This window comes from Peromyscus leucopus, chromosome 6 (genome assembly GCF_004664715.2).
Source record: "Peromyscus leucopus breed LL Stock chromosome 6, UCI_PerLeu_2.1, whole genome shotgun sequence".
Taxonomy (NCBI): Eukaryota; Metazoa; Chordata; class Mammalia; order Rodentia; family Cricetidae; genus Peromyscus; species Peromyscus leucopus.
In genome coordinates this window covers 64,974,343-64,989,067 of record NC_051068.1, presented here as the reverse complement: position 1 = coordinate 64,989,067, position 14,725 = coordinate 64,974,343, and the positions used below count along the sequence as shown (strand labels likewise).

The window sequence follows — 14,725 nt, the reverse complement described above, 5'->3', positions numbered from 1 at the left end:
TTAATTAGCACTTTTAATTAGCTCTATAAAGTAGTGGTTTCTAGCATATGAAAATTAAGGCATGTAGCTAGAGTTTTCCTGCCTTGTCCACAGTCAGGACAAATCTTTGTCACCTGCCAGTCCCACAGCCGCTCAGACCCAACCAAGTAAACACAGAGACTTATATTGCTTACAAACTGTATGGCTGTGGCAGGCTTCTTGCTAACTGTTCTTATAGCTTAAATTAATCCATTTCTACAAATCTATACCTTGCCACGTAGCTCGTGGCTTACCGGCATCTTTTCATTGCTGCTTGTCAGGGTGGCGGCTAGCAGTGAGTCCTTCTGCCTTCTTGTTCTTTCTTTTTCTCCTCTCTGTTAGTCCCGCCTATACTTCCTGCCTAGCCACGGCCAATCAGGTTTTATTTATTGACCAATCAGAGCAATTTGACATACAGACCATCCCCCAGCACAGCCAAGTGCAGACCATCTCAGACACCTGCACTCAGGCCCGTGGTCCTAATCATCCTTTATGCGTACCTGCTGGGTTAAAGCCACGAGGAACCCAAGAACGGGCTCCCACAGGACCATACAGAACATAGGGTACTTGTTGCTTTGTAAAAGAAATAATCAGAAACACACAAATAATTTCATTTAAGATGGCTCTTCGTACAACTTCAGGAATATCTACTTTGTAATATAACGTACATATACATGTAAGGTCTCAGGGAATCTTTCTAATGAAATGAACCTTTCTGAAAGGTGGTAACAATCAGTTTAATGTTGACCAGAGGTCTCAACTAAATGCATACTTAGTAAAGCTACAGTAATGCCACACTCATGGGGGAGGGGAAGTGCACTGTACACATTCCAGCAGCAGACAAATCTTTAATATGTAAGAAAGGGTGCAGGACACCAATTACAGTTTCTTGGAAATATTTGGCTTCTAAGAGTCTATATAATGACAGTCACTCGGTAGTATGTAGTCTCATTAATTTGAGCCATTGTTTGAAATTACAATTCCTATCTTGAGCATGAGGTATGTACAACTTTATTTGGAACTGCCTCAATGTCTACATATGAAGATACTCAGTTTCAGTTTGAGGCATAAATTCAGTTCCCCTGTCCTCGTGTGTAAGTGGCTACAGCCCATAGGATGAATGGTAGAGTAATTTTTCTCTGTAACCAACAAGGTAAATAAATGTGATATATTGGCACATCACCCCACTGCTCTGCATATGGTGAACATTAAGGTTGTATTCGTTTGCCATATGAATATAATTCCTTTTACCACATCTACTATTAGCTACAAGAAGTAAATACAGAGTTGTTTTCCTGGAATTTGAGGGCCTGCATTACATCACAGAGCACTAAACATCCTGGACCTTCTGGAGAATTTCATAGACATTTTTAATGTCACCTGAACCGAATACTGCAACATATTTGCTTCAAACCCGTACTTTAAATTGTACAAGATTCAAGAGAAAATACAAGAAAAATAGAAGGTAGAGCAGTAGGCAGGAAGGAGCTGGATGCAGTCTGAACGAGGCATATGTAAGAACCGGTGTCCTCGGCAAAGAACCAGGTCCAGCCTCATCCTCACATAAAGGCCACATGCCTCAAGCCTTGCTTTCACATACAAAAACAGTGAAGTATTAGGAACTGAGATTAGGTGTTATCTAAACAATTTCTGCTAACTGTGACTTACTGAAGACCTGAGTTTATCTCCTCAGCACAAACTGTCGTGCTTTGTTTTATCATACAGATACTATGCTTTCCTTAAAATTATTATTATGAAGTCCCAATTCCAGGTTAGGGTGGGAGAAGAATAAAATGATTAAAAAAGCTTACAAGGTTCAAGACCATCGTACATATCCTGACATTTGAGACCCATGAATAATAATATACCACAGCAATTAAGACAAAACACAACAGTGTTTCCAGGCAGGGCCTTTCCCGTAAGAGAGCATTACGTCTCCAAGTGTGGCCAGCAGATGGCGCTCTAGGCTACCTACTTACAGAGAGGACGCTGCACCACAGCCGCCAGTATTTTCCAAGACAAAGAATAAGGATTTATCAGTAGCTTTAGTAAAACGTATTAGGCCTTATGATAAAAAGGACATAATTCCTAAATACATACATAAAAATATACATATGCATAAGCACACGTGCATGGAGGCAACCAGTAAATAACTCACACCTGGACATGTTAGGACACCACCTCTCTTACAGACTTGATGAGTAGTAGTCTGTGTGTGTATCAGTGGTATTTATAGTTCATAGGGCAAGATCATTCTAAATTCATTAAAAAAAAATTTAGAATGCCTTAAAGTTGGAATTCATTTTTAATTATAGCAGGAATGTCTCATTAGGGTGATACCAGTAACATTAACAACAGTAGGATTTACGGTAATGACTTAGGTGACTGATGAGGATATAACAAAATGAAGTTTTAGACAGAGAAAAAGCAGGGCAGCTCTGGAATACAGTACTTTAAAAAGCAGCTCTGCAGTCTGTTAGTGCTAGCCTTACGGTTAATAAAATCGTCTTTCTAATTAACGTGCTGAAATATTCTTAAAGAACAGAATCTTGTTATTAAAAAAAAAAAAAAACCCACAAAAACTACCCCCCTCCCCTGAGCCATAGACGGCATTCCTATAAGGAGAAAGCTGCCATAGATTAGCATGTCTGATTGCAAAGAGGAAAAAAAATATATGCCACCTTTCCATCAAATCAAAACCAGAATGCAAGAATGTTAAAGTACTTTACTGAAATAGTGCACACACAAATCTATGCGACACCCTCACAGTCGGCAACCATTTGCTCCAAAAGCTAATAGACTGTGGCTGTAAAAAAAAAAAAATTTACTCTGAAATCTAAAAGTGTTGCGTAAGTGGTTAGTTTTTTAAAATTCAAGTTTATGATTTATTAATGTTAATATAAAATAGGGAATAAATAATAACAGTGTTGTATGTTTTTAGCTTGTTTATATAAGTACGATCATGTCAAAGTTGAAAGTGTTTAAATACCAATTTAGTGCGCCGAAGGAGCACATTTTCTCTGGAATTTGGAGGCTGATAGAGTCCGCCACTGTTCGAAGGGAAAATTCCACTCTTGGAATCTCAGCTAGGACAGCAGACTGGGGAGAGGTAACAAAGGGTCGAGCTTTCTGCACAAAACACCTTTCATTGAAACTGTCCTGGTTAATGTTACAAAAACCATCCACAACCAAGTGGAATACTATTTTCAGCCTTCTCCTCATTGGGGAAGCTGCATTCCACAGCAGATAACCATCACAGGACAATAGAGGCAAAGGTGAAAAACGGCCTGTCTACGGAAAGCAAGCCTTTGGCTGCATAATCTAGACAGGTTTCATAAAACATCTGAGTCATTTTTAAAGCCCCAAATTATACTATTTTATAGGTTTCATCCACGTTGAGTTAGCCTGATTTTTATCCAACTAAATGTACATATTAACATTGTATAACATTAGGTTAAAACAGTTACACAGCTACCAACTTTATATATAACACCAATATCAGATTTAAAGAAAAATAGTCTTTGGCTCTTGCTTATGACCTTTGCAAATAAAATCACTAACTATTCTTGTGATTTGAAATCCAAATCAAGTTCAATAGCAGAAAACACTATAGGATGCAGGAAAAAAGCAGCAGGTTGTCCCTGGCACCACTTTTCTTCTTTTCCGAGAAAGAGTCTAAAATCAAAGATTGGAAGGTGAAGGACTACTGTGTATTTACGGCCGTCCTACAAGTGTGTCAGTGTGTGGCCCGCTCTCACGGGCTCTTCCTGTGGCTCCAAGAGACACAACGCAGGCCAGCAGGCCGGCAGGAGCCTGGAGGCTCAGAGCGCTGGGACTCGGGCTGCACACAGCCTTCCTTCGCTGAGCTGGAGGCTCAGAAAACTGAACCAGCTCGTGGGAAGGTTTAAAACAGTTCTACACAGTAAAAATGTCTGGGCTTTGCCTGCTGTTTTGTTTTTTGAAAGCTTAGATTGGCTTTTTCATTTTTCTGTTCTAATGTGTTAAACTCTCATAGTAAGACAAAGTACCTGTATGTCTTTCTCCAGGATTCATTATTCAAAGCTAAAGCAAAATTGGATTGGACATCAGACATTATAAAGGACCAGAAAGGATAAAGCAATAAATTTAGTCAAAATACATAATAGTTTTCTGAAATTTGTATTAGATGTGCTTGTGTTCTTCTGTTTCCCCCTCTTCATTACCCGTGTTTTCTAAGTGGTCACGCCCACCGTACTGTATAGACGAATAAAAGGATGGTGGATGTTGCACGGAAACTATAACATTTTAATATGAACCAAGACAGTGCTGGTGTGGGGATTTACTTCCTCTGTTGCTTTCTTTTGCAGACAGGAGAGAAAGGCCACAGTAGAGCCAGGAACTCAGATTTCTCTTTTACAACGAGTCCCAGTATTCCATCACTCCTCCTTGATTCTCTATTTAAATGACACGCATATAAGAACCATCTCTAGGGCAATTTATAAGGTACTTAAATAAATAACATATATTTAAATACATGCACATATCATTTAATGTGTAAATAGATATAAAATACTTACTCTGAAAATGTGAAGTTTTCTAATTTCGAAACATAATTAAATCTCTGAAATGCTACAGCAATTCCATTCAGGAATAGCCAGCACGGCTTTAGCTATTTCTCGGATACACACGCTGATAACTCCACATAATGTAGAAAGGCAATCAACTTGAGTATAAAACAAAGACTCAAATATCTGTCTTTGTGGGTATAAATTGCTTTACATTCATAAAACATTTCAAGGCAAGGAAAGGGCTTTCCTAAATTCTTTGAGACAACTAACAAGGTGGTAGATTTCTGTATTATCTGTGTTAAATCTACCTTTGCCTGAGATAATTTATTAATCTTCTATTTAAAAGAAACAAGAAAAAAGAAACTGAAAGTAGTCACTCAATCTAGGAGGCCAGGAAGGAAGAGGCATCAGAATGCCACCACTCATGAGAAAGGATCGTATAGTGTATATCTTATAGAGAATGAAAAACAAAATCCCTGAATTTGTACTTCAAGTTGATTGTAGTTACATACAAGGTAGAGCTGTCTGTGTAAGAGACATGTACAAAGCATGCTTTCCCACAGAACACACTCTGTGCTTTGCTCTGACTGCTGAGACTGGATTACCTCAGTATCAAAACTTTAAAATTATTTTTCTACTCTCTTCACACAGAAGATTATCTTTGATCAAGGTCATAAGTATGTCTATTAGCTATCAACTGAATATAATGTTTGTATATGATCTAATCCAAAGTCTCTAATGTACATAGAAAGAAAAATAGCTTTGAAAAATAAACTGCATTTTACTAAATAAATATCAGCATTTTACTAAAAAATTCTGAACAAAGTGTTCACTTTCACACAAGTATTCCCCATCTTTGCACAGCCTGGAGAAGTCAGTCGGAAACATGGGAGGATGAAATACTTATTTCCAGACACAATGCCCCACGGTTTTCAGGTGATAGAATGAGCCTTCCTTAACCAAATACACCGCAACGAGCTTTACATTAAGAACTGGTAAACATTTAAGAGCAGTCACAATGTCTATCTTATGAAATAGAAATCTACAGCTATTCTTACAGGAACTCGTCTCTGTTGTCATAATCATTTTAATTAAATTCTCATTTTTCAGGTGGTCCCTTTAATTGTTTTTCCTACTTCTTAATGTGTTTTTTAAAGCTCTCTCTTGACTGCAGCTGTGTGCGATTGGTTTTAATGGTGGCTGTTTCCTTTTTTGCCTTCTGTGAATTACAGTTTTAAATGGTTACACATTTTTTTGTTGTTGTTTTACTGCCTTTACTGCAGTTTCTGAAAGATGGTTAGTGCTGTTGGTGAACATTTTCATTTCCCATCTGAAAAGCCAAGAGCCAATCTGAATATTCCATATTGGCCTTTTATGACCTCTTTTACCTTTTAATATGTAAATGAAAGCATAATTTTATAAAGTTGTAGATTTCCAAAATTATAAATTCAATAAACAAGATAATATGTAATTTCACTTTCATGTCACATGTTACTGTTCGTGAGAACACCTCTATTTTAGTTGGTGACAGCCACTGCAGCCAAGAACTAGCATGTCTGCATAAGAATGACTATAATGTGAGAACAAAGGGTCCTCAGTGGACTTGAATTCAATGACTAGAGGATGTTTTAGTAATCATGCCATCTAGGTCAACCTTAAATTACATTTTAGAAATTGAACATGCTTGATCATTCACTTTCGTTCTCACCATAATGAAAGAGCATTTCCCCTTCGAAGTGTTTGTTATTAGTCCACGTTTACTTACCAAAGTTCACTTAAAAACAGTTTGTACTTACTGCCTGGGTTATCTCCAATCCCATTGCCTTTTCCATTCCAGTACCACAGAAGGAGGGTTGCATCACGTGACCCAGAGAGAATGTAGCAATTTCCCCCTATGTATGACTCAGAGCGAGTTAGGCAAGTGACGACATCCCAATGGCCAAACACCACTTGGATCAATTTTCCTGAAATATAAAACAAATTTTCTTTACGCTGCAATTAAAAGACAAAGCAAGCTCCTAGCAAATACATAACCTACACAACAGTCTGAGAAGGTTCTTACCCGGTAGGGTTTTGTTTGTTTTTAAATATTATCCATAATACTTTAAAAAAAATCAACTGAATAGCAGTAACATTTCTGAAAGGCATATGTTAAAACTATTTCAACAAATAATATTTGAGTATGAGGATACCATATCCTTATAAACAGCTACTATAAAATTACCAAAGAATAATATTTACTGGTTATAGCAGGCCCAGGAGAACCCTTACCCTGGAACCATTTCACACTTTCTTGAGTTACTCTGCAAGTCAGAACCAAAGCCTGCTGCCTTCCTGTGAAAGGGCTCCAGAAGTCACCCACTAACAGCGTCCTGAGTTCATGAGGATGTAGTGAGGCTCTTCCGGTTTTAGGTCACCTTGAAGAGAATCCCTACTTTTTCAAACCAGGCATCCATGGACTAACTTTTGATGAAAGGAACAATTTACCATGATTGCAATTCAAACCCCGTCATTCTTTCTTCGTTTTAATTTTCTAAATGAGGAAAATTCCTTTGGGGTGATGATGAAACCAGGATTACAGAATTTAACGGGAAGGACTGAGGAGAGTCCAGAGGAACCTCGTCAATTTATACACAGTCTGGGCTTCAAACCCAACTCCTTGCTGTGGAGAATCGCCGCTTGACTGACTCTGGGATCATCCACAGACTTGTCTAAACAGTTAGGTGTCCGCAGCTCCTCCATGCTACCTTAGCCTATGCTAACGTTTCCCCTCAAAAAGTCTGTGGTCTATAAATGAGTGTTACAGAATGTCCACCCTCAATATTCAGCATGGCTTTAAAAGGAAGTGAGTGCCAGCAGGAAAAAAAAAACAAAAAACAAACAAACAAACAAAAAAACCCTCAAATGTTAAAGAAATGAAAAAAAGTGTTTCAGCTTGGAACACACCAAATATTCAAAAGCCTAAGTTCTTAATTAAAGGTTGGCATTTAAATGTATATAACTTTTCTTTTCTTTTTTTTTTTCTTTCTTTGGTTTTGTTTTTTTAAGACACGGTTTCTCTGTGTAGCCCTGGCTGTCCTGGAACTCACTCTATAGACCAAGCTGGCCTCAAACTCAGAGATCCGCCTGCCTCTGCTTCCCGAGTGCTGGGATTAAAAGCATGCGCCACCACACCTGGCTACTTTTCAAGATAACAAATGTAAATAAGAAAGTATTCACTTAAAATTTTAAATCATTGATTATAGTAAATTTAAAACTTCTTATAAATGTTTCAAATTTAGAGACAAACTAGTGAACCCTTATCTATATCACGTCAAAGTCAAATGCATCTTTTTTATTCATGAGCAGCAGGCTTGCAGAACCCACTGCTACCAACCTTAAAACCAGACTTCTTTTTTTTTTTAAATTTAATTTTATTTAATTAACTTTTTTTCATTTATTTTACATAACTTTTAAATTTTTTTCTTCTTTTAATCTTATTTTATTTAATTAACATTCAGACTTATTTCAATTACAAATTACAGTTACTAAAGTACATTTGCCTGTTGCAATTAAGGCAGATCAAACATTCTGTTAAGGCCAGTGTTTGAACTGCTAAATGGGCCACAGGTCTTCTAAATGTCTTCAGCCTTCGAAACCGACACTAGGCCATTTCACTTACAAAGGCATCTGCTAGGAAGAATTCAAAATTTTAAAATCAAATATGAAGTGTATGATATTTTAATTTCATTTTCAAGTGAAGATGTTCAGGAGTAAGTGGTTAGGCCACACCACATCTTGCAGGGCAGATCGCAAAAGCTGGGCGGCTGGCTGCCCTCTCATTGATAATTAGAGTTCATCGGTGTTTTAACTGCTGAAGGAAGCTGGTACGTCATGTTGTTATGCTTGGATCCCAGTCTGACCAGTGACTCTTTAGCCGAGAGCTCAGGGACTGCAGCATGAAGTGAACGTGCTCTTTAGGAGTAGGCTTATGTCTGTTTGGTATCCAGCAACTCTGTGGGGTTGTATGAGTACTACAAACTAGTACCCAGGAGGCCTAGATGTCCTGGTGAACTGGGAACCTCACAAGGAGAACTATTTGCTGGGTAGCTTACTCAATTTCCAAGTAATTCAGGACCAGGTAGGAAGAGTTAGCTGTGAAGGTGGGATGAAGTCATTACAGACACAGAGTTTTCCAAGATTCCCATGTTATCCCTCCTTAAGGCACTGCTCTGTTCCTCCAGTGTTGGTGTGAGGAAAATAGATACCCATTTGCTGTGGTTTCTTTTTCTTCTAAAAATTTACTAGCTTTAATTTTCCCCCCGAAATAATCAAAATTATGAAGCTTCCACAGTATTTCCCTAGCATCATAGTGCCAAGCATTAGGCTTTCTTAAATGTATCAAGTGGCGAGGATACACGGCGTCCACCCTCAGGGTCTTTATTGTCGTCTAATGGTGCCGACAAACACTGAAATAACGTGAACGAGTACACAATGGTGTCTTCTCCAAAAGAACAATCTAAAATCAGTGAATGGAGGAAAACTCCAAACGGGAAGAAGACATAAACGTTTACACCAAGGGAGTTTCCTATTGAACCCGGTGTAGCTGTTATCTCCGCAGTTCACACCGCAGGCTCAACTCCAGCAGACATTCTGTCTGGGGGTCTGTTTCCCTGCTCTGGCGGCCTAACGCGGCAATCCCTGCTGCTGCTGTGATATGGAGGCTCGTTCCTTCTAAATAAATCACAGTATAAAGACCTGCTGCTCTTTGGGTAAATTATTTTCTGATAATCTCATAAGTGCTCCTCAGCCTTTATTTTTTGTTTCCTTTAATACCAGGCTACCTCTCCACGCACAAATATCAAAATTACCACAAACACTAGAATGTCCCTTTTTTGACAGAACAAATTTTCTAGTTAATGTTTTATTTGACAGCTGTGCCTACAAATAAAACCATCCCAGCCCAGGACTCCACCACTGCATCTAAATGTGGCCAGGAAACCATTCCACTGCCGGGTGGCTTTATTGTTGCCTCTGCTGCTCTGGTTGGGCTCTGAAAACATGATTTACGTTTCAAGAATTTCCTGTTACAACCCAAGTGCCCCTCCCCAATCTAATAAGAGGAAGATTTTTTTTTTTGGCTTGTGTGTTAAAATATAATTGAATTCAACACTTGTGATGGCTTTGCCATTATGTATTAGACTGATCATACAATTTTTCCTTGCTTCTTCATCAGACTTAAGGAAAAAAATTAGTTGATATTATCTAGTGTCATAAAAACACAGATTACTATTTTTCTCACTGAAATGACTTTTAAATAAAACTAGCAGCTGAGTATGTATTGAAGGCTTACAGGAGGACTATCATTTAAGACTTATTTTTCTGCACTTTTATAGAAAATATAAATTTTTGTCAGCCATTTGCTATGAAGTTTAAAATAATGCTACTTTCTTATGAAATATTGTACATACACAGGACATGTATTTTTATACAGGGTATTGCAAGTTTCTGTCAGGAGGGAGTGGACTGGTATCAACTTAGTTAAGTCTAATGGAGCATGGCGGGCCTGCATGGAACTCAGGGTACAAATTACAGCAGTCTCCAAATTAACCAAGGACGGTGACACTTGTGTGAGTCAATATGGTGAGAAAAGAATGCTACATATAAAATCAGAAGGGCCAGGTCCAAGCCCCAGGTCTGTTACCATTAGCTACTTAAATTTCATTATGTGACTTAACTCTCTAAATCTTAGTTCGTATTATCTAAAAAAAACGGACAAGGACACGTGTCCATGTGACAAGAGTTTGTGAAGCTGAAACAATAACAGGGATGCCAAAGAATTTGTAACTTTTAAAAAAGAATGGGTACAGGGACTATGTAATTAGTGCTGCATGGAAACGTCAATTGGTATTTAATGCATAAAATACAATAAAAACAATAGGGAATGTCAATGAACCAAATGCTCTATAATGTCAAAATGAAAGACATAGAACTTATGACTCAACCCATATTCTGACAAAGGCCACTCTGGAGACAGGAAGTAGGCAGTGGTTGCTAGGACTTGAGGTGTGGGGAAAAAGAAAGGGGACATCCAGCAGGTGACATGAGGCGATCGGGGTCATGGAGCTGTTCTGCACCCAGAGAGCCTGTGAGGTGGTAATGTAATTCTGTGCATTGTCAAAACTTAAAAACTATAAGCCAATAAGGATGGGGTAACTTACTCTGTAAATTTTAAAATAACTTTCCTAAGTGTGAGAATAGTCAGTCTAAAAGGCTGTTATGAAAAACTGACGAGGGCTGTATCAAGTGTGACCCTGAGTCTGAGGACAGAGGCTGTACCAGAGAATGCTAAGGTTGTTCTTTTTTCTATAACTATGAAAAGGACACATCTAAAATAGATTCTCAAAACACAGATTCAGTATTATAAAGACAGTTTTAGAAAGCATCAATTTACTCTGTAGTTTTTACATAATGTTGATGGAATTTTAATTTCAAAATAATCCACTCCACAGACTGAAATATCTAAAAAAACAAAAAAAAGAACAAAAAATGCTCAACTGCTCAGAAAGGCTTGGGTGATCATGTTTGCTTTTGTGAACTTACATCGCAATGAAGTGACTATAAGAAAATGAGAATCGGGCTGGAGAGATGGCTCAGAGGTTAAGAGCACTGACTGCTCTTCCAGAGGTCCTGAGTTCAATTCCCAGCAACCACATGGTGGCTCACAACCACCTATAATGGGATCTGGCTCCCTCTTCTGGCCTACAGGACATATGCGGGCAGAACACTATACATAATAAATAAATAAATCTTTAAAAAAAAAAAAGAAAATGAGAATCAATTTCCTAAAGCAGAAAATAAACAGAATGCTTTTTACAAATAATTTTTAAGGCTCATTCTATAAATATTTCAGCTGAAGAGAGTAATTTCTCCCTCTTCTCTCAGCTGTGTTTCAGCAGTCTCAAAAACACACATTTCAATTCAGTGAAGAATCATCAACCGTTCAGCGCACCTACTTATTAAGAGAAGCAAGGACCTGTGCATTTCATAAGGATTATTAGCAAGCCTGAAAGAGGACTTGCTATAAAGCACTTAATTAGAAATTTCAATTAAATAGAATTTCCCACTCCACAGCATTTAATCAAGAAACGTGCATTTCCTTCTTCTATTTGAAATATCGTCTTCCAGGCACAGGGCATCGAACAGTGGAAGAGACTGTACTCAACAACACCAAGAAGTCAAAACAAACCAAGTAAACAACTATCCATGCCACAGTACTATTGATTAGTTACAATGAAATAATATGTAATTACTGTCTAACTTTAAGCCAGGTCGTGGTGGCTCACGTCTTTAATCTAGTACTCTGGATGCAGAGGCAGGCAGATCTCTGAGTTCTAGTCAGCCTGGTCTACAGAGCAAGTTCCAGACAGTCAGGACTACACAAAGAAATCCTGTCTCAAAACAAACAAAGAAACAAAAAACCTTTAACTTTATTCAATTATATATTATCTATAATTTTATCTCCTCTTTCAACAGTTTCTAAAATGCTTTAAGGACATGCTATTAAATTTATCAATAATATGAATTTCTGACATGGCAAAAATTCCTTGGATTATATCTGCTGTAATAACACTGAGTCGACTTGGTTTGTCCCTCAGGGAGTGCATGCAAATGTAGAGACAGATGCGAACTTTAAGAGCATCTGTCACATGCTAAGTCAATAGTCAGCTACTCTTCATGGTGGTGTAGTGTTCAGCAAGATGCTATGCAGAATTGGGAAAGGCAAGGTTTATTCCCAAAAGATCAACTTCATGAGACTTTCTAGTATGGAAAAGAAATCATTTTTTAAATCATTGAAAATGGAAATATACTTCTGTGTTTGTGCACTTGCCTTAAATTGTATGTACATATGTGTGTATGGTATTTATATTCACAGCTTTGCCTGCAGAATGAAATTATTTATTTTGTAAGCATGTGCTTGGGAGACAAAACTACTGAAAAACTGCCTCTTAAAAACATACTGAAGCTAACTCAATAGCAAATGATCTAGCCCACTGTTTCCTCTTTATTTTTGGGAGTAAGATGAGAATGCATTCTTGATACTAAGTCATAATCTTTGGCTTACTGATGAAGAAAATGAAAATTACCTGTGTCTGTGGAGTAGACCCGGAAACTCTTATCCCAGAAGCCACAGACGAGAATATAGCGGTTGTCGGAAGTGATGACGAAGCACTGGGAATGAACTTGGATGCTCTGGTCCAGAAGGTCAGTCACCTGCCTCCTATGTGTCCCTGTGCCACAGGCTGTGCGAACAAGGGAAGAAGAAGAAAGAAGAACTACTAAACACACATGGATTAAAAAATCCTATAGTGCTGTCTGTCACATTGGGAGTTGGGGGTGAGGACAGGAGGAGACAGGATCCAGAGTTCTTGACCTTTAAGTACAGTATGGAAAGCCAAAAGGGAGATATATGCAATTGCTGGAAGAATGGGAGCTACTATATTCAACATCTCAGTGAAAAAAAAGGTTTTGCTTAGAGAAAAAAAAGGTAGAATATTACCATTTAAAAAAATTGTATACAACCCACAAAACAGGCTTTCTAGTTCTTGGGCAGGACAAGTAGATTACAGCCTTGAGATCTCACCACAGTTTGGGTTGTTTCTGACAATTTCATTATGTCTATTGTCATGAGGATGGATTCATGTTGTGACAATCTATTACCTTTAACATTTTGTCACAAGGAAGAGATATTAGGATTTAAATGTCATATATTTGAAATATTTGTAGCATCTTGTACTACTTTGGCTCTTACGGGTCTTTTAATTTGACTAGAAGGGAACTCCCATTCCCCGTTTACAGCTGCACTCACCAGTAAGCAAAGGCAAGCATGGGGATTTATTAAAGATCCTTGTAAGTGAAAAAGTCAAAGCACATTGCCACGTCTTAGTCTTGACTTGGCGATAAGATGAGAGAGCCTGTTAAGCTGTCTCCAAGTGCCCTAAAGCTCCCGAGATGGGCTTGTCTCAAGGGTCAGGTCAGGCATGTAGTGACACCAAGCATTGGGGGACAGCATGGATTTGCCATCGTCAGAAGAGCAGTTCACTCAGGTACTTTGGGGAGGGGGCAGGTATTATTAGCCCAACCAAACAGAACCTTTGTTTTTGTGATTTCCGTCACAAATAAGGGTTTTCACACCATGAAATCTTGATTACTCCACAAACCAGAATGGAATGGTCAAAGCAAATTCTTGCATATAATTATTAAATTTTTTATGCCAGTTTTCAGGTTTTTTTTGTGGGAAGAAACTATACACTATTGATAAAAATTCAAAGATACCCGTTTTATAGTTATTGTGTCTGATATCTAAATAATGTGGGGTTTAATATAAGGCCTCCCAGATCAAACAAACAAACAAGCAGACAAAGCATTTAAAATATTCTCAGGGCTGTGCTGAAAACCACTGATGCCTGAACTATCCTCGATATAAACAGAACATACCCCACATGCATGTATACATATAGAATCCTGCTAATGTCCATTAACACAACTTACATTGAAAATCAGCAGGTAATTGAATGTGCTCTGGGAGGTTGATAGGGTAGGAAGCAGCAGCAATAGTAAAATGGAAAGAATTCTAGTTTGGGGAATCCGTTTTCCTTCTCACACAAAAGGAAGTTGCTGACAGATGAGGGAAGGTTTTACAGATAGGACAGTGAATCACACACACACAGAGAAAACCCCACTACAGTGAAGCTGTGAGATCTAGCTATCTATCTATAATATATATATATATTATATACTTCCTACACCAATTACTGTCACATTTCACTATACACAGAACCTTTTAAAATGTCTCTTTCTGCCATTTTTTAATATGACTTTTGCTCCTGGACTATTAATTCTCACTAATTTGGGGGAGGGTGGCATGCACTTAATTCTGAATTGAGGGATCACAGCACCATGAGTAAAGGCTGATATTCCTCCAGCACTCAGATGAACTAGTTTTTGTTTGTTTTGGCTTTCGTTTTTTGAAAAAAGGTCTCACTCTGTTTAGGACTGCCTTGAACTACAGGTCCTCCTGCTTCTATCTCCTGAGTGTTGAAACTATAGGTGTGTACCACTACACTCAACAGCTGACCTACTTTCTAAGTGAATTCTTACTTGAAGTTTAACACTGAACA

The 14,725-nt window shown here is 38.1% G+C and overlaps 1 protein-coding gene across 1 annotated transcript in view; it reads right to left on the bottom strand.

Annotated features, from left to right (window-relative positions):
• Positions 1-14,725, bottom strand: part of LOC114685821 (lipopolysaccharide-responsive and beige-like anchor protein) — a 39,424-nt gene that overhangs the window by 22,371 nt on the left and 2,328 nt on the right. Inside the window, exons 3-4 of the mRNA XM_037207301.1 lie at positions 12,692-12,908; positions 6,362-6,529 (exon numbers count right to left, since the gene is read on the bottom strand). Coding sequence (XP_037063196.1) covers positions 6,362-6,529; positions 12,692-12,908 — 385 coding nt within the window. The remainder of the gene's footprint in view (positions 1-6,361; positions 6,530-12,691; positions 12,909-14,725) is intronic.